This window comes from Chinchilla lanigera, unplaced genomic scaffold (genome assembly GCF_000276665.1).
Source record: "Chinchilla lanigera isolate Chin_1 unplaced genomic scaffold, ChiLan1.0 scaffold00106, whole genome shotgun sequence".
Lineage (NCBI taxonomy): Eukaryota > Metazoa > Chordata > Mammalia > Rodentia > Chinchillidae > Chinchilla > Chinchilla lanigera.
The window spans coordinates 6,189,013-6,209,331 of record NW_004955507.1 but is presented as its reverse complement, the minus strand read 5'-3'; the positions used below and the strand labels follow the sequence as shown (position 1 = coordinate 6,209,331).

General features: G+C 43.6%; 1 protein-coding gene across 2 annotated transcripts; it reads right to left on the bottom strand.

The window, feature by feature from the left end:
- Positions 1-496: 496 nt before the first annotated feature.
- LOC102024035 (acyl-CoA desaturase 1-like) lies at positions 497-15,634 on the bottom strand. Of its 2 annotated transcripts, XM_005407698.2 has the most exons (6): positions 15,224-15,628; positions 11,613-11,743; positions 10,050-10,255; positions 8,225-8,457; positions 6,095-6,145; positions 497-2,304 (listed from the first exon to the last, which is right to left on the bottom strand). In XM_005407698.2, exons 1-6 carry the CDS (start codon positions 15,597-15,599, stop codon positions 2,255-2,257), a joined length of 1,047 nt encoding a protein of 348 aa, XP_005407755.1. In that variant the 5' UTR covers positions 15,600-15,628; the 3' UTR covers positions 497-2,254. The 2 variants fall into 2 exon arrangements, with proteins under 2 accessions (XP_005407755.1, XP_005407754.1); XM_005407697.2 differs by lacking the exon at positions 497-2,304 and having other exon boundaries at positions 5,449-6,145; positions 15,224-15,634.
- Between the last annotated feature and the right edge of the window lie 4,685 nt (positions 15,635-20,319).

Genomic DNA, 20,319 nt, shown 5'->3' with positions numbered 1-20,319 from the left:
CAAATATTTGTTTACAAATATTCATAATAGAATTATTCACATTCACCCAAAGATGAATCCACGAGTACGACGCTGCCGTGAAGGACAAGCTTGAGGTATTTGTAGGTAAATGGGTGTACCTCGAGACCGTAATGTTAGATGCACTAAATCGAACACACAGGTTTAAATATCACATAGTTTCTCTTATATGACACCCAAAATATAAATCAAAAGTAGAGTGAAGGATAGACGATAGGAAGTGGGAGTTCTTTTTCAAATGGGAAGGAGAACAAGAGATGGAAGGAAGGGTGAAAAGAAGAGAAAAAGGATTTTTAAAAAAGAGAAAGAAGAAAACGGAAATAGAGCTTTTTCAAATGGGAAGGGGCTTAAGAGTTGGAAGGAGCAGGAACAGATGGGAAGGGAAAGGAAGAAAGGAATTAAGATGTGTTATGTACATGTACACACCATGATAAATGTAATCACTGTATACTTCAAATATGTACTAATAAGAATACATTAATAAAATTTTTAAAAATAGGTGAATTGATAAACCACCTATACACGTAATGGGTATTAACCAGCAATAGAAAGGAATGAAGCACTGACTTGTGCTGCAAGGTGGACGAAAGCCCAAAGCTTTGAGGTAAGGGTTGGAACCAGACACGGGTCACATACTTTACACTTCCATTCTGTGACATATCCTTAATAGTAAACCCATAGAGACAAGTAGCACACTGGGGGAGGGAGAGAAGAGTGTGGGTGGGGTTGAGAATACCATGTGCAGTTATTGTTGAATGGGGCATAGGGTTTTCCTTGGGGCGGTGCAAATATTTTGGAACTAGAGGTGATGGGTGCATAATGCTGTGAATGTTCTAAATGCCACAGAGCTGTTTACTTTAACATGGCTCCTGTTGGTCTGGGGATGTAGATCTGTAGTAGAATGCTTGCCTGAGGTGCCTATGGATCTGAGTTCCAGCCATAGCTTGGGGAGGGTGGCTAGTTTCATGTTGCAGATTACCACTTCACTTTACACCAGCTAACATAGAAGTTCTTCCTGTTGTCTACAAGTCTCTATGAAAGGATTAAGAATAAAGGCACAAGCAAACCAGAGCCGTATGCTACCTTTCACGTTTACTTTCCTCATTTCTTGTAGTTGTTCAGAGTTTGTTACACCAGGCCTGGCCCTGGCCACGAACTGCTCCTTGTCAAAAATGGCCCAGAAAGAGTGGGCCCCTTTGACCTTTAAGAGAAATTCCTTGGTGACTGTGTGTCTGCCCAGAATATACTGCCCCTTTGTGAGCCCTCTGTGGCCTGGTTGTAGCAGGGCAGGCAGTGGAGTGGGGAAAGGGCAAACCTGAATACCCAGAGGAAGGTTCTGGCTCCAGTAACCCCGGATAGAATCTCAGCTTCTTTGAGCCTTGCCATAGGGCCCTGTGGCATTTGCCCTGAAGTTGATATTCAAAATTCTACACTTTGCCTGTACTAAGGGAATTTAACAGCAGGCCACAGCTTGGATTTCTCCTCCCTATGACATTTCTCACAGTTTGTAGCAGAGACAAAACTTAAAAGAAGACATGAATCTGTCCATCAGTTTGTTGAGTATTGACTGTTTAAGTACACGGAGACTTTTCTGATAGAGGAAGATGCCCCTGAAGAGCTCAAAACTTTATAGGAGAGTGTAGTATGGTTAGAAAAGTAGAGTGAAAATTTCAGATCTCTTCCTATTGTCTGAGAGGGGAGCCTGAAACTCAGTGTGGTTGAATGTGAACAAGGGTCACAAGGTGGAGTGAGTTGGGTTCTTGAAGAGCAAAGGAAGCTTATGCTGAGTGTGCAGAAGTTTAGCTCCCTGCCGTTGCCACCCAGGGAGAAGTGTCACACCACCACACTTCTCTAATGGGTACAGTGGGTGTCACCAGCAGGTACCTCTGTAGAAGAAAGATTTGTGATATTTCATTTGTCCACTAATCTACCCCCACGGTAGGTACAGTTCTGAAGCCAGACCACAGCACTACTGAGGTAGGAGATTAGGGTTCTGGCAAACTGGACAACTGTGTGGAATGTGTCAGTCATCATAAAATCCCAGAGGACATATACAGAGCACAAGACCCAAAATGATTCCGCAGCGCCCGAACACTGTTGTGCCAATTGGAAAGCAGTATTTTCAATCCCTAATTTGAATCTGACGCTGTTTGCAGACCACTCAGAAAAGTGCTATTTTCAATCCATTTACAGCTTGTAGGAAGCCAATGGAGTCTTTCCATAATGCTATCAGGTTTTAGGGTGCTGGAGTATCCTTCTGGAGGTGGTGTCTAGGTTCCTTCTGTCCTGAGCAAAAAAAAAAAAAAAAAAAAAAAAAAAAAGATCAAAACAAGCACAAACAGTAGCAAAGTTTTATTAAAGGTAGAAAAAGAAACAGGCTCGAGGGAGCACATTTGGGGCAAATAAAAAGTAAAAGAAGGAAAAGAAGTACACTCCATAGTATGAGGGCAGGCATATGGAAGAGAGAACACTGTGGCAAAAATTCAGCGTGGACTGTCTTTTTTGTGTCACACACTCCTCAGGCTGACATCAGGCCTGAGCCATACTATGGAAAACTTGCTCAAATCTCATGAGAAATCCAAGTGCAGGGCTTTGGGAACTGCTCTGCTCATGTGTCCTGGGATTTTGTAACTAACAACTCACCCCTTATTTTCCAGGTGGTTTTGCCATGCCCTAACCTACCTCAACATGACCACCTTGTTCTTAACTTGTGCTACTGAGCTACAGTTACAGAGAATACGGTTGGGATACTAGCAAATCAAGGAGAAAACTTCCATTTTAAAGGGTATAAGTTTTGATTTTGAGACAAGTGTTCACTAATCTACTCAGGCAGGGCTCAAACTTACTATTCTCCCGCCTCAGCCTCCTGAGTAGCTGGTGTTACAGGCATGCATTATCACACCCAGCTAATATAAACAATATTAATTAATCACATATATCCTAATTACCTCTACTCTCCATCCAAATATGGGCACTTAATTAAAATAGGCTTAGGTAAAGTTTTCAAAGTGAAATTCAAAAGACATTCCTGCAAATCACCATACTAATAAATTTTCAACCAGCCTCTGGTTTATACCAGTCACATCTGTAGCTATAAGCTATTAAGGGGGAGTGAGGGCAGATTCACATGTAACACAGATTAGAAAAAGGGTAAAGCACCTGAGTAAGTAGTCAGCCTACCTACAAGTCAAGGACTGTTAAAAAAAATCACTCTCGATCAGATCCAAATTTCTCATCAGTACATCACTTGAATGGAACTTTAGAATCTTAAAAATAGTATTGCACACTGTGCTGAGGGCCATATATACATGACTTCCTCAGTCTTAGGTCTCTGTCCAGCCTTGTGTAGAGACATAGCGTGCATTAGAATTATAGAACAGGATTGGAAGAGAAAGAGGAGAAGTGGACTTCATTGTCCATATATTATAAAGCAGGCATGTGAAGACCTGTAGATTTAAACCTATCCAAGAGTTATTTTCAAAGGGTAGGCACACAGGTCAGCAAATTTCACCTCTAATAGTCTTCCATGTTGTCCTATCTCAGTTAACACAGAAAGGCTATGCTCCTGCCCACTACGGGAGTCAATAGTGGACAAACCATTCAGTATTGTACCAATCCTGATAAGAGCAGAGCCATGCTCCTCCACTGATGCCCGAAGTACAAGGACAGGAATGGCCTGAGTCATTCACAACATGACATTCTCTGTTTTTCCAGACTTCTTCTATCCCATTATTTGTCTTAGGCTGCGCGACAGGAAATGCTGCTCAGTTTGCTGAAGAGGCAACCACTTTAGCCAAGTTAATGGCATCTCAGATTACATACTGCAGCCAGAGCTTTGCAACAGATCAAGGCTCCAGAGTGGGATCTCCTTTCAATGTGAAGGACTTGGGGATTTGCCCTTGTTTCTTCGGGGCGATATCCTAGTGAGAAGTTCATTTCTTCCTCCTGCACCTCTTTCTCCTCAAAGCATTCTACCGTTACGTGGAGCACTGATCGCCCTGTGCAGCATTGCTGAACACGCCGGGGGCACTAAGCATGTCTTCTGAACTGACCCCGACAGAAGAGACTAACAACAAACACTTTGGGTCTGTGATAAGCTCACTGGCACAACCATTTGAACTGGGCATGACTCATGAGAGAGAACCTTTTTGGGTAGCTGTGTTTCTAGTAGTTTGACAGCTATGTCTGGAGTTCCCAGTGTGGCAGGGGTGGAGGTGGAGAGATCTGCAGGCCATGGGAGAGTGGCAGTCAGCACTACTTGCTAAAGAGATACAGCACCATGAGCTTTGTGTCTTCAAGGACAGGGAGTTGGCTGGACACAAGTCTTCACTGCCCTGAATACACTCAGAGGCTGCCTGCCCAGAGAAAAAAGAAAAGTTAGGAAACAGGAGGAACCAGTAAAAGAACAGTGATGGGTGATATAGAGACAGAAATTAAAAAGCAGACACTTGTATTAGTTAAGAATTAAGAAACTCCTACCCTATCACCCACATAGTTCTACATGTTGGTTGATGGTCACAGAGCAAGGAAAGAGTGAAAGGGCACAACACTGGGGAGAAGTCTGGGTTTTACTCAATCCACCCAATGGTTGCGACAAAGAAAATAACCTAGAATCAAATTTCTTTCATTGTGACATATAAAAATGTACTCTGTAACTTCTGACTTCCTGGATGTGTTCTCAGAGCTTACCTGTTGGAATGCTATCCCTTAGGAGCTGCTTACAGACACTACCTCTAAACTTCTCCACATCTTGGCCTGCTGTGGGATGAATCAGCAAGCCATCTAATTCTACCTCTACTTCAAGTTTCTTCACTATATCTCATTCAGAGCTAAATATCCCAAAAGTTTTTCAAGATCCAGGCAAACTATATATGTGATGCGTGTTCTGGCTGACCCAGTTCTGACTTCTGAAATGCTTCTTGTTAGGGAGTTTGGAAGTTTGAAACGTGACAGCCATTTTCATACTATGAGGGGAGCTACCACTGTCCTGAAAATGGCTGAGCAGGACGAAGAAAGAAGCTAGATGAGCTGCTCACCCTGTAGTTCAGGCTGGCTTTGAACTCAGCAGTCTTCCTACCTCAGTCAGGAGAGCAAGGAAACATGCTGTGTGGAGGGGCACGTGTCTCCGCTAGGTAGGCAAGTGAGTGTGTGGTCACAAGAAAGAGCTTCCTCATGCGTCATCCCGTTCAACACTCTTCTTAGTTATGGATCATATTATGCATGCCACATTCTCCATTCATAATTTATGTACTTTGTAGGTGTTGTGCCAAATAAGTTATTTTGAGCTGGGCATGGTGGTGTACACCTGTAATCCCAGCACTCCGAAGGCTGAGGCAGGAGGATTGTTACAAGTTCGAGACCAGCCGGGGCTACAAAGCAAGTCCAAGGCCAGTCTGAACTGCACAGCAAGACTCTGTCTCAAAAGGACAAAAAAAAAAAAAGCTATTTTTCCCTTCATCTAGCAAATCATGGGCTGCTATATTTAACAGACAGGTTCCCAGAAAATTTTCTAACATCTCTAGCTTGAGCTACCTACTTTGACCTCAGGACATGTCAAAGAAAGAGTTATCTAGGTGAAAGCCTTTACTTTTGGACTCCAGAAATGTTTCTAGGGTTTGAAAGGTGGACACCAACCTATGGGTGACCAATTGCTTGCCTGGAAGGCAGTGAAGGAGAGGAGAAAGGTGATAAGAACATAACAGAGAAAAGGCCAGTGGGATTAGAAGAGAATATCAGCTTGGCATCAAAAAGGAGAAGCATTGCTTTTCAATAGTTGTGCAATACTTGTGAACTTTACAAGAATGCTATACTGGATTGGGCCAATGTCATCATCTGTAGCATATTGGTAGTATTGTTCAGTAGTTAATCAACACACTAAACTTTTGTCCAGCTGGCATTTTGGAATAGGAAACCAGATTACTCAAAGCTCAGCCACTCTTGTAGCTTCCATCTCCAGATCTTTTCATCTTGGCCAAAATTGCAGCCTTGGATACTTTCTTCCGGTCATAAGCCAAACTGAGAGCAGCCATACAATCGATGAAGAATGTGGTAAAGTTGATGTGCCAGCGGTACTCACTGGCAGAGTAGTCATAAGGGAAGGAGTGGTGGTAGTTGTGGAAGCCCTCACCTGGAACAAAAGGAGAGAAGTGATGGAGCTCAGTAGACTGTCTTCCTCAGATCTCCACACCTCGAACTTAGCAGGGTACCTCAAATCTTTCAGAAACCTGCTGTTGTTGAATGAATGGATATTGAATAAATGGGTGAACCCAGTATCTTAGACTCTGAAGCAAACAGATGCTCTCGGAGGTAATTTAAGCAATGAGTCAAGAGGCCCTGGTCATCGCCCATGGCTGTCAGGAGTCTTTGTGGGAAGAAATTTTCTTTCAGAGGAAAAGAAGACAAGAGAAAACCTGCTACTGGCAAAGGACTTTATACTCAAAAAATGCCACAGCTTTAGTAAATTCCAAACTAGGACTCCACTGGCTCTGTGCATATGTGCATATGCTGGGTAGGGATGGCAGAGAAACGTCCAGAGGAAGAACTGTGGCTGTGCTCCTTATAAAGGTGAGTAAGCAGCACACCCTCCCCCACTGCACTGGTACTCTCTGTGAGGATGAACAGTTCCCAACAAATGGGCAGCAGCAGGCAAAAGTCAAAGGAAAGAAGGCCCAGAGAAGGGCTGGCATTTCCTCAGCCACTTCCAGTGCACCCTGGGCTGCTCTGGCTGCAAAGTCTCTGAACTTTGACCCTGGAGTGGGGGAGGTGATAAGCAGAACTACTCTGAGAATGCTTAGAGATTCCCTCTTACATCTGAGATTCTGAGAACTATTGGGATGGGCATTTCACTTTGACAGAAAGGAAAATAAGTTTATTCTGGATCTAGGACAATTTCTATAATGGATAAATGTTTGGAGACTCCACAGGAAGTCTACCAACTCTTAGCAGGACTCTCCCTTACAAAGGCTTCCAGCACCAACAACACTGGCCCTTAGTGGATAAGGTAAAGAACAACAAATAAGAGAAATTTTTAGACCTGTGAGAATAAAAATACCCCAGATAGAGTAGCAACAATATGAATAACAACGAAGTGAAGAAAGTTGTAGCAGGGAAACAACTCCAGCGGAGGCTTCTCTCAGCAGGTACCTTCTCTGTGCACCTGGTTGTCCAGAGTATGAACTGTGTGGGAGGGTAGGATCATGCCAAGTCTAAGATGATGACAGAGAATTGCTAACTTCCACAGGATTTCATAGCTACCTTCTGAGTGAGTGCTCACAGGCCTACAGGTGTGAGATTTAAATGGAATCAGAAATACATAGAGACAAGGAAAGAAAGGGGAGAAGATCCATGGGGTTGCAAGGAGGGCAGCAAGAGACAGCCCAAGGAAGACTGAAGAGAAGGTCAGCAGTGTCAGAGAAGATGAGCATAGGACTGTGCTGGAGGCAATTCAGGATCAAAGAGAAGGCAGAGACAGCTAGAAAGCAAAGAGTGAAGTGAGAGGGAGGAATGAGCAGGTTTGGAGACATGAATGGCAACAGGGATAGAATAAGAGACTGAGAGTCACTTTGAACTGTCAATCATTAAGAGATGTCTCAGTCCAGATTACTCCATTTCTATGAAAACCTCAGAATTATAGGATAGAAATGATTCACTTCACACATGGGTCAAGTTCGGAATATACACAATGGTAGGAAGTGCCAGAAAAGAGGCAGGGGATTCATGAAACTACAACAGAGAGATAGAAAATACTTTCAGAATGGCATACTTGACATTTATGAAACTACATTGTAGTTATTTTTTCTATATTTTATACAGTATGGTTAATTATAAAACAGTAGGCTGACTGTCCTCCTCATTGTGACCCTACCTCTCCATTCACACACAGGTATCTTCTGTCCCAAGCAAAACTGTGGCCCAGACCAGAAAAGCATGGAGAAAGGAAAATGCAGGAGAGTTCAGTATACAAAGTATTTGGAGATGGATTTAGAATCTGAACCAAAGACAGTATCATTTTTTTACACTCTTTTTTTTTTTTTTAACTTAGATCACTGTCTGCCTCTCATGAGGCTTTCCTAAATAGTGTCTCCTAGTTCTATAATGGAAAAAAAGGTACAAAGGAGTCATAAAAACAGACGTGTTTCTGGCTCCTAGTGGATCACACTAACCAAAACACCACTAGATGTGTTCTTACTGTAGACTGCTTACTTACCCATAGTTCCTAGTGAAACCAGGGGACTCTCTCGGGGGTTAATGTTCTTGTCATATGGGCGATAGCCATACAGATGGGCAACACTGTTCACCAGCCAGGTAACATTGAGCACGAGGACATACCGCAGCAAAGTGGCAACATAGAAGCTGTGTAGAAAAGTTTCTCCCCAGCAATACCAGGGGATAAGTGTGGGCAGGATGAAACATAGCAACAGGAGAGCAGGCTTGTAGTACCTGTATGGAGAGATCATACAGAGTCCCTGGAGAGAACATTCACATCTGCCTGTATTGTCCACTGTCACTGGGCTGGGCTGTGTCTGTCCTAGGCTGTGAGTATGGAGGTGGGGGGACAACCAAGAGGAAATGGAGTGGGAAATCTTTTGAGTGTGTAGTATTGGCATGTCACTTTTCCGATGATGCAGTACAGACACATTAACTGATTTTCCTAGAGTCACACAACCAGTAACCAGTGGAGCAACACCATCTCCTGGCTTGAATTCCATTGTTCTTTTCCATGAACACAGAGGCTGTGTTCTTCAAACAGGTCAGGGTCAAATCATAAACTCATAGCTTGGGTTCAGCTGCCTGTGCTCTTGTCTGTCTGTCTTCAGGCTCCTTTCCTTTAATATCATCTCTTTGGCACAATGTGTAGTAATTGTCATGCCTCAACTTCTTGCTGCCACCCCCTAGTGTTTGCATTGTTCTGCTTTACGCTCAGGTGGCACACTAATCCCTGGAGGTGCCCTTGATCACCTCAGGTAACTGTCTCTCCAGAGGCTCTATCCTCCTCATGACTCTCACATAAATCAGACCATTGACATTCCAAGGGAGTGGAGGACTTGCGTCCCTTTAGCAATCACATCTTTGACTTTTATGTCATTAATATTCCCTGCATCCAACTCCTTTGTGTTCCAGCCACTGCTTTCCTAGCCTGGGTCCTCCCTGCTTCCTCCCTTGTGTCCTTGCCTCTTCTCTCTGGCTCCTTTTTCCTTCCCTGTGATGAGTGGCCTCTGTATCACATCTGTGACTGTGCACATTGCTGCTCAAGAAGCCTTCAAAGGTTCCTTCTCACAAAATGAATCAAATCCTAGCCTGCGACCAGGACTCTACATGATGCCCTCAGTCTTTCTTGCAGTCCTTTATCCTGCCAAACTCTATACTTGAGCAGAAAGACTATGTTTCTGAAATCTGCCTGAGGCTTTAGTTCATCCTGATTTTTCTGTCTCGTGGTTTCTATTCAGGCAAACTTGTGAAACTCTGTATCCATGAATGGGTACTTAGTTCAAAACATTTTCTTGGGGCTGGAAATATAGCTCAGTGGTACAGCGCCTGCCTGGCAAGCACAAGGTCCTGAGTTTGATGCCAAAAACAAAAAAACAAAAACCAAAAACACTTTCTAGTGTTCCTCACTGAGCAATTTTCCACTTTTCTGTATATCTCACAGTACAGGAAATTTTCTTCATTGTATTATGGTCTTTGGGTGTTTCACATATTCTTCCACCCTCTAATAGCCTGCAAATACTTTGAAGGGAAGGACTCAGCTACATTCATTAATGTGTGTCTATCACAAGTCAATGAACATTTATTGCATTTGATGGGCTTCATTAAAATAATTTAAAGAGAAAGTAACTGGGTAATAAAGAAGGATTGTGGACCTTCAGGAAATTAATAAAAAAGACCACATCTAGTGGGTCAAAATGATGACTTTGAATGTGCAAACCCAAGAAATCACCAGCTTCTATTTTATAAGTCCTAATTGAAAAAGTGAGGTCCCCAAATCCAGGTACCCAGAGCCACATCCCCATCTCCATCCTGCCTTCACTCACCTCCTCTGGAACATCACCAGTTTCTCAGCTTTTAGATCAGACATGTCGAGCAACCTCCCCTTCTCTTTGACGGCTGGGTGTTTGCGCACAAGCAGCCAGCCCACGTGAGAGAAGAAAAAGCCACGTCGGGAATTGTGAGGGTCAGCGTGTGTTTCTGAGAACTTGTGGTGGGCACGATGGTCTCGGGCCCATTCATACACGTCATTCTGGAGAAGAGAGAAAGGGAATGTAGGTCTAAAGAGAGATATCCTCTTGGGAGAAGTCAATGCCTGGATGTCTCCAAGGGCCCAGGACTCTCAGATCACACTCACAAAGTCCTCAGGATTCTGGCCCCAGTGAAGGGATGGAGAAGCTGCCCTCTTCTGCACACTTGCCCCCAACACTTATGTGGAAAAGCCCCTTATAGACCCAACCCACAAGAATAGCACTGCTGCTTCCTAAAGGGTATATGTGAATGGAGGTAGCTCCCAGCACTCAGACTATTTAATTAGGAAAAAAAAAAAAACAGGCCTTCAAAGAATGTGGGACAGAGTCTCAAAAGGGCGCCTAACGCTCAGGCACAGACTGTGTCAGGGGGCCTTGCATCTTAGTGTGCTAGAGTATGGGTAAAGCTGCAGTGGGCACAATCCTGATGCCACCCCAAGCGACGGCTTACCCAGCCCAGTAACAAGGCCTCACGTAACCCGTGACCATGATCACATTTCCAGAAGACCACAGGGCTTCTCTGGGACTCTTTCCATTCATTGAAAAATGTACCACTATATTTCTTCCTACCACTTGCCCCCCAAAAAAATAACATCACAAGCTTCCAACTGAACGTTGCTAGGGCAGAAATGATTATGCAAAGGTAGTAAGCACTTCAGTATCATCAAAACAAGGAACACTTATTTGGTTTGATGTTTTCTTCTTCTCCCTTCACTGTATTCTGTCACAGACTTAGTTAACATGGCAGCCCCAGACAGAACCACAGGTTGATCTATCCAACCTTTCAGTGACTCAGTTTCCTCATTTGTAAAATGTAAAATAGCACCTATCAGCTAAGATAGTGTGAAGACATAATGAGTTAATCTATGAGAAGTGTTTAGCACACTGCCAGCACAGCTGGTGCTATTGAAGTGTTTGCTCATATTATCTGACACAACACAGCTCATGAGTTTGTGACACATCACCTTCTATCCCATTGTGCTGGGGTTCTATAGCTGTCACTGTAAAGTGTGGGTTTAATACTTTTTGATTGCTCAGGACCCTAACTTTGTACCATGGTCCTTTATGGCAAAAGATCATAGCAGTTACACTTGGTCGTAGCAAAGGGACCTTGGAAGCAGAAGTAACCCTATACCAGAACAGTTTGTCCCGTTCATCTCCTATTTGCTGTCCTGGAGACTGAAGATCCCCAGGTTTGGTGGACCTCACCACTGAGCCTGCACTTGAAGTGACAACAGAAGATTAGACTGGGCAATGGTCATGCTGCTGGGAGTCCTAACTAGGTATTGATCCCTTCCTTTTCACCTGGAAACATCAACAGGTTGGAGGCTGTAGAGCCGAGCAGTACCAGCTTCTTACCTGGAACGCCATCGTGTTGGCGATGATCAGGAAGATCTTCAGAGGCAGCCGCGCTTTGTAAGTTCGGTGGCTCCACAGGCGATGAGCTCCTGCTGTGATGCCCAGGATACTAACAGTGTAGTAGAAATACACTGCCAGGACAAGACAGTGGGAAAGTCATCAGCAGGCAAGTCCTACCGGGGACACACGTCATGGCCATTCTCTTGATGCCATGTCTGTGTCTTTTTACAGTTTTACGGATGCCTTCATCAAAGAGGCCTCAGCTTTCACTATTTGAAAAAATTCCACTGCCTCCTAGCTTCTGTATCTAGTAATGGAGCTAAGCTCAGAAACCCCTGAGACTAAGGAGGCTGAAAAGAAGAAAGCCCTCCACATAGTCATGTCTGCACAGTTGTTCAAAGTTCAACAAAAACATGAATAGTCTCATACTCATAGCATAACTTGATCAGGTCAAGTGCTAGTAATATGGCACACTGCCACTGAAGAAATGAGACCTGAGAGAGGCTAAGTGTTTATTCAGGGTCACGTGGCTAGTAAAACTGCAGCCCCAGTTTGAAGCTATGTTTTCTGTCATCAAGCAGTTCTTATTCCAGCTCTACCATTTGTAATCACCCCCACCCACTGCTGCCCCTATAGCCAGTTTCAGGGTCTTTAGGTTGCCAAATCCCTGCATCAGCCCAGACCCTCCATCACTGTTAATTCTAGACAATGCTTCAAGATGTCAAAACTGACAACAACAACAAAAAAGAAAACAAAACTGGCAACAGAGCACCCTCACATTGTCTTGCAGACTCAAGAAGTGCCATGTACGGTTTCTAAGTGGAAAGGGGATGCTGGGGATACTACCTCTTCCTCTGCTTAGATGCTCTAGGAGACAGAGACTGAGGCCCTGGGAGGAACTGTTAACAATGTAATTCCTAGGGGGCAGCTGGGAACAATGGATCCTCGGTAGCCACAAAATTTAGTTGTCCTTGGAGACACCATGCATTGTGACAAACTGTCCTGTGATCTTCTGTAGCCAGAAATAATAATTTTGTAAACAGCCTCCTTCTCTCCCTACCCTCCCTCCTACACCCTGTTCTGTCCTTCCTAGAGAAGCCATAAAGCCAGAATCTGTCCATGGACTATTCTGGTATACTCTTTTTGAACTGGGGTTTAGGCCCCAAGTGATCTGCAGCCTTCTGTGCCGATTGAGATCTTCTTCCCCAGTACAATGCCTGACCACCTTTCTACTGGGAAGAAACCCAAGGGAGCCAGAGTCCTGAAATTGCTGGAGGAAAGAAAGAGCTTTGGGTGAAGCAGACCCACTCAGCTGAGGTTCCAAGGAAGTACCTTCATTTGTTTCATGCTGTAGATGTCCCTAGCTCATTGCCTCTGAAAGCACATGTGACCCCATATTGACAGGGGAATTGGGATAAGAATCCAGCCACTCTGGTACCTGTTAAAACACACCTCTGGGCGTGTCAGATAGAAAGCTCAAGTAGTTAAACTATTCCCCTCCCCAGAGAAGGACTGTTAGTGTCCACATCAATGATTAAGCAATACTTTATAGCTTTCCCTAGGAGTGGAGAGAGGTGTTTTCAACATTGGCTCTCAGTTTTGCCAGAAGTAATTCTTCAGCTCTGCTCTGAGGGCTCTTCTGAGTAGCTCCAAAATGAAAGACACAGAACCATGTCATAGTTTCACAGTCATGAAAATGCTGGAATCACAACCAGTTGGTAATTCTGCATTTTCCTTGGGTAACACAAGAAAAGCTGGTAAACTCTAAAGGTGACAAGATGTCCAAACTGAGTCCTCTAGCTAACTTGTTCCTTAAAATCTTGGAGTTTTGAAATTGCCATTTCAAGATTGTCATTCTGTCATTTAAGTCATGATCAAAAGGCTCAGGAACAAAAAAAAAGGCTCAGGAACAGGAGTAAAATATGTCACCACCAGGCTCTTTATTCCACGTTTCTGCCCAAAGTCACAGTATACACCCATAGAAGGGAACCAAAAGGTAGCCAGCACTTCCTTGGCTGTGTAATATCTCCTTGTACTGGCATCTGAGGGTGACCAAGCACAGGCAGTCTGGTCAAACTCTGGATTGAGTAAGGCCTACAGGGACTGCCAAGGCTAGAAAGGGCTTGCAGATCATAGAGCTAGTCATGAAGATTTCACTCTTGGGAGGAGTGGAAAACAAAGTCCACAGTCTCCCTAGGGAATCCAGTCCCTGCTCTGGGTTCATCATGCTTCACCCAAGCTCTCTGGGCCTCAGAGCAGTGAGAAAACACAAGTGCCCCTCCCTTCAAAAACAGAACAATCCTTCCTTGTCTACAGATACACATAACTGCTGCACCTGGCCTGCTTCTAGTAGGTGCCTTTGTGGCAATGGTAACACCATGTAACCTAAGAACATACTCTTCCTACTGCTAAGAGTGTACTGCTGGTACTTGGAAAAACTGCAGTCATGAAATAGGAGATCTCAGTTGTGTTTCTCTGGCATATTTGCTAAGACAGGTGGAAGATCTTACCACAGGTCCAAAGGGAAGACAGTTAACACCTGGTAAACTAGCCACTTCTGCTCTACAACTGTGCCCCTAAGACAGAGCTGCCGAAAAGGATCTACACCTGAGACTTCTCTGAAAAACTTGTCTTCTGAAAAAGGAGTCCTCGTTCGCCACCCTGAAAGAGCTCAGTTGTACCCCTAGGCCTGAAGAGCTTCATGGCCAATATCACCAACTCAAACTTTGAGGGGAAGACGTGAAACCACCTGAAAAGCACATGTGTGGATCCAGAACACAGGCTCTGCTCTCAGCACAATCCACAATTCCAGAAAAAGGTTAGCTAAGGGCAGGTCATGGAAAAGTGGCAACTGTCTCCCTCATTAAAGCAGCCTGAAGGCTGGAGCTGCATAGGGCTCTTCACTCTGACCTGGCTGTCCCTGCCACGGAGAGATGAATTGGTGTTAGAAGGTGCTGGGACCTTGGCATGCCAGGGCCCAGGAAAGAGGGGTTGGGTGGGAAATACAACATGCAACATTTCTTCAATCAGATTCCAAGAACATTTGGTTGTCTTGCATACCTGAAGCAAAAGAGCAAAAACATCTCTGCAGTTAGTTTCTACAGGAGCTGTCTTAATTTCCCCTCTATGTCAAACCAGCCAGGTCTAGCCAAGAAGGCAAGCCCTTCTGTGTCACATGCTGTTCAGTGATCTCTGGTCCTCAGCAGTTTCCCCTTATCTTGTCCTGTGACTGGGCTCAACACACAGCTCCTAAAGCCCCTGATTTAGTGTCAGGAGTCCATGCCTCTCACAGGCAGCCAGACAAATAACTCAAACAGAGACAGTAAAGTTCTCTCACGGGCAGCTGCTTCTCTGTCCCTGTTCTTCCCCCTCAAAGCCCCTGCAGGTGGACTCGGGTCACTCCCCAGCACCCAGCTTAAGAAACTACCAGAAATGACACTCCTGCTTCCCAACCCTAGTGGGTGCTATTCCCAGTGCAATCAGCCTCCTGGGCCACCAGCGACATGGCTGGGAATTGTGGACAGACAGGGGCCACTGTTGTATATGAGACCGCATCTCTTAACAGCCGGCAGCAGCCTGGAGTACTAGCCAGAGACAGAGAACCTGCTTACCCCACAGCCAGGTATAGACTTTGCAGGTGGGAACCAGTGTTATCCCATACAGGGCTCCCACGTGCAGCAGACCCATCAGGATGATGTTTCTCCAGACATACTCCAGCTTGGGCGCAGGACCCTCCTCGTCCTCATAGTTAGGGTCTCGAATGTCATCTTTCATTTCAGGACGGATGTCTTCCTCTGAGTACAGGGACTTTTTCTCCACCTTCTCGCCTCCATTCTGCAGGCCGCCAGAGGGAGGCGCTGTGATGGTGGTGGTGGTCGTGTAGGAGCTGGCGATCTGGAAGGAGAGGAAGGCGGGGCAGAGGTGAGTATAGGGCCCTTTGCTCAGTAGTGTAGCTGGGAGAAGGGGCAATACAGGCACCCCGGTCATGTGAGAATGGAGTGTACCCCAATCTGAAACCGAGGGAAGTTTCCAAAAACTACAGACTGATTAGGAAGCAGATCACAGGGTGAAGGGGCAGAGAGGGTGAAAACAGTTGCACCCTAGCAACACACAAAGGAAACCCCACATATATACATAAATGTACAGCACAACTGAATTTTTACTCACAGTAAAGCTTAGGAAACAAAAATTGGGTAATCAAGGGCCCAAACTGCAATCCACATTCTTACCTGGTGAAGGCAGCATAACTCAGAAAAGATGGCCATGTTCTCTCTGGAACTCTGGACTGTCTCCCTCACCAGTAAGTTACCTAGAAGCTCAAAGGTTACCAGAATGCTCTGGATGTGGGGGCCATCGTGAAAGAAAACATGTGGGAGGTGATTGTTTTGGAGTAAATTCCTTCAACAGGCTTTCATGATGCAAACCAATCCAAACAGAATTACTCATTCTAAATGTCCTATGACCAAGCCGAAGCTTTAAAGCAGCAAATAGTTCCCCAAACAGACAAGGTTTCCATGAAAGCAGAACATTGCGATGTACCACAGTTAGCGTAATAAGGAAGTTCCCTGTCTTTAACTTTTACAAACAATATAATAAAAATAAGCAATAGTAACTTTATGTTAACCAGTCATTTTTTAAAGTGTCCTGCTTCTTTTGTTACGTCACTTATTGCTGTTCTGCTCTTGCACAGTGGGAGCTTTCATTGTGTTCTGCAGAGTGGAGGATTGCCCTGGTTTATGAATTACAAATAATATCCAGTTAGATGGATAACTATATTGGGGTAATTTTGCCTTTGTCAGTCTTGCCAATTACAGAAGGACTTGAAAGACACTGCTGAGGAATGCAGGGGGTCACTTGTGAGATCTCCAGTCTGTCACAGGGAGACTGAAGGATTGTACTTTCCTCACAAGGTGAACTCTGTTCCTTTCTGCATTTGCCCCCACCCCTACCCTTGCATCTTTTTGGCTTTTGAGTTCAGGGTTAGTGAGCTGTGAAAGAGCATTACACCCAGGAGCAGTGGTATAGGCCTATAATCCCAGTCACTCAGAAGGCTAAGGCACTCTCAAGGCCAGCTTGGGCAACTTAGTAAGATTTTGTTGCAAAATAAAGTTTTAAAAGGGGCTGGGACCCCCCAAATTCAAAGACCCGATCCAAAAATGGGCAGCTGAGATGAACACACACTTCTCAGATAAAGAAATACAAATGGCAAATAAATACATGAGAAAATGATCAACACCATTAGTCATTCGAGAAATGCAAATTAAAACAACATTGAGATTTTATCTCACCCCAGTAAGAATGGCTAGCATTAAGAAATCAACCAATAACAAATGCTGGCGAGGCTGTGGAGAAATAGGAACTCTTCTCCACTGCTGGTGGGAATGCAGACTGGCAAAACCACTGTAGAAATCAGTTTGGAGTTTCCTCAGCAAACTAGGACTAGAGGTTCCATTCAACCCAGCTATTCCCCTTCTGGGTATTTTCCCAGAAGATCTAAAAACATCATATCACAGCGATATATATGCACCCATGTTCATAGCAGCACAATTTGTAATTGCTAAATTATGGAAGCATCCCAAATGTCCATCCACTGAGGATTGGATAAAAAAATGGTGGTGCTTTTATGTAATGGAATATTACTCACCTATAAAGAAAGATAAACTCGAGGTTTTTACAGGTAAACAGTCACAACTAGAGACCATACTCATAAGTGAAATAAACCAGACCTCCATGTGTAAGCAAAGTATTGTCTCACTAGTGTAAGAGAACCTGAAAGAGTGAATAAAAATTAGGAGGTATAACAGACATTGTGAAATGAAAGGAAAATGCTCAAAAGTAAAGGGCAACTGGGGTGAGTGAAAAGAGAAAAGAAAAAAGGGGAAATTATGTATGTATGTATATACAGGATAGCTAAAATAGTTGTACTACTGACTTCTATGGCTTTACTGAAAGGAACAGTTAATAATTAATTATTTGATCAATCTTGCATGTCTCTATTTGTTTTCCTGAGAAACTACTTTGAAGATATCAATATGTAATACAGCAGCTATTGTTGATTTCCTACCACTTTGTCTTAACTCTGTATTGCTTATATTGTTCTTATGCTATTTTGTAAATGGATGTCTGTTTGTTAATATGTTTTCCTTCTTTTATTTTTAAAATAAATTTTTTAAAAAGGGGCTGGGAATGTTGCTGAGTGGTATTTATCTAGTATGCATGAGGCCCTGGGTTTATCCCCAGCACCGAATAATTATAATATTAATAACAATAATAATAATAAATAAAAAGCATATGATCTTGGGGCCATGTACCACAGGTGAGTTTGTGCTGTGAAGAAGTATGTGACCTTTGGGGGTTTGCAATGGCTGAGTCACTGGTAAGAGCTGAAGGTGTGGCAGAAATGGGACTGTGTTCTGTAGGACTGTGTGCCCAATCTGAATTGGGCAAAGAGGAACTAGCATTTAATGACAGTTACAGTACCCTGTAAAATAATGGATCTGATAACCAAGCTGGCTACTAAGTGACTAGTACATGGGTAGCATATATAACATGAATATTCTGGACAAAGGGAAACTTCTTGCCGCAGACAGAATATAGTAGGATAGCAAGAGGTTTTTTCACATTACTCAGATTTGTGTATAATTTAAAATTTATAAATTATTTATTTCTGAATTTTTTCATTTAATAGTTTTGGACCACAGGTGACCACTGGTAATTGAAACTGCAGAAAATGAATCCATTTATAAGGGACACTACCATATTGCAAGGATGTGAACTCCAGCTTTTGAAAATTTACAGAGATTTTGTATGCTTTCTCCTTTGTTGCTTTTCCTTGCTCTTATGTAGAGGAAAATCATTGGCCAAATTGGTTAAAAAGACCTAAGGGCCAAAGCCATAGCTTCAGAGTGGACATGGTTTGAGCACCTTAAAGCTATCAGAGGACTCACCGGCTAAAAACACAACCACTGTGGAAGGTAAGCCGGACCTGTTGATCATGAGAAACTGTCCCTGTGACAGACACACTGTTGAGGTGTTACATGACACAGATGTCCTTCAGAGGCTTTTATTCCAGCTTTGAGAAAGCCAAGATTCAATGTAGAAATGGGGGGCTGGGGATTTAGCTCAGCGGCACAGCGCCTCCCTGGCAAGCGCAAGGTCGTGAGTTCGATTCCCGGAACCAGAAAAAAGCAAAAAACAAAAAACAATAAAAACAAGTCAATGTAGAAACGAAACCTTTAATTTCCAAAGTACTGAGTTCTCCACTTTTCAGCTACACCTACCTTTTATATATCTAAGAATTAGACACTGGAAGTTGCAAATATAAAAAGGGCAAAATATTACTAAAGATAATATAGAACTATGATGACCTTTATGTGGAAGATTATATAAGAATAACACTATACTTTAGACATGCATTTGAAAATAGTGACTCTTGGGACTGGAGATGTGGCTCAGTAGCAGAGAATTTGCCAGGCATGATCCCCAGAACAGCAAAAACAAACAAAAATGAAACAAAAAAATTCCCAGACTTTGGACTGGGAATGTAGTTCACGCTTGGCATGCTGGAAGCCCCCAGCACTGAAAAAAAAAAGTCTCCTAAATTGGGCCCACTCAGTGGTGCCTATTGATGTACAATTCTAAAAAGATTGCAAACAAAAAAATTTATTTGCAGGGCCAGGGATTTAGCTCAGCGGCACAGTGCCTGCCTGCTAAGCGTGAGGTCCTGAGTGTGATTCCTGGTACTAAAAAAAATTTATTTGCTTTTTTAAAATCAGTCTTTATTAAAGGGAAATGAAAAGCATAAGTGAGTAATAAGAAAAATTGAATGTACTAAAGTTTTCATTTTGTTACTATCCTACTTTAAGGTGAAAATAAAGTTATTGAAATATTTATAGAAGGTCAAGCAGGTCAAATAACCTACATGGCTTCTTTCTTGGCATGATTCCACTTGCTGCCTACAGCTTTCCTGAGCAGATAGTCTATGTTCCTCTAATGCTGGAAGAATCTCCACTCTGATGGCATCACACATTGTCCTCTTAAGGGCACATTTCTCAGACTCCTAGACCTTCCTTAGAAATCAGGGTGGAATCCTTCATGACTCTACAACCCCTGCCTAAAAAATCTGCACTATGTGGTTGATGCTAAGGTCTGCCACAAGCATGGGCAATAGCCAGGCATCCCATAACTGCAGCAGCCTCTGAGTGCCTGGATAGCTGAGAATAATGAAATAAATCCCAGGGAATCAATTCCTTCGACAGTCTTTCTCTAGCAAGGGGCCCAAAGGCTCTCTTCTCAAGTGAAAGGTTTATACCTTTGCACCTTTGAGACTATAGTGGATATGATTTTGCTGATTTCTGAAATGCTCTTAAGGCATCTTTCTTATTATCTGGATACAAAGTACTTATCTTCCTTGTAATGCTAATCTTTTCAGCAACCAAACTCTTTGCCCCAGCTTCCTTTCTAGTAAAATTGCAAAGTCTGCAAATTATTCAGCTCTGCTATTTACTCCTGATTCTCACTGTAAAACTAGCTTAAAAGCAGCCAGCAGTATCCACGCCACAGCCTAAACATTGGGCTACCTGGCAATTTCCTCTGTGAGATCAATTAGTCCACCACCCTCCACTTCAGTCTCCTGCAAAGTCTCAGGACAAAGGTAAAAAAAACTTTTGTCAGAGTATACACACATGGCTTCTAGTTCAGTTTTCAA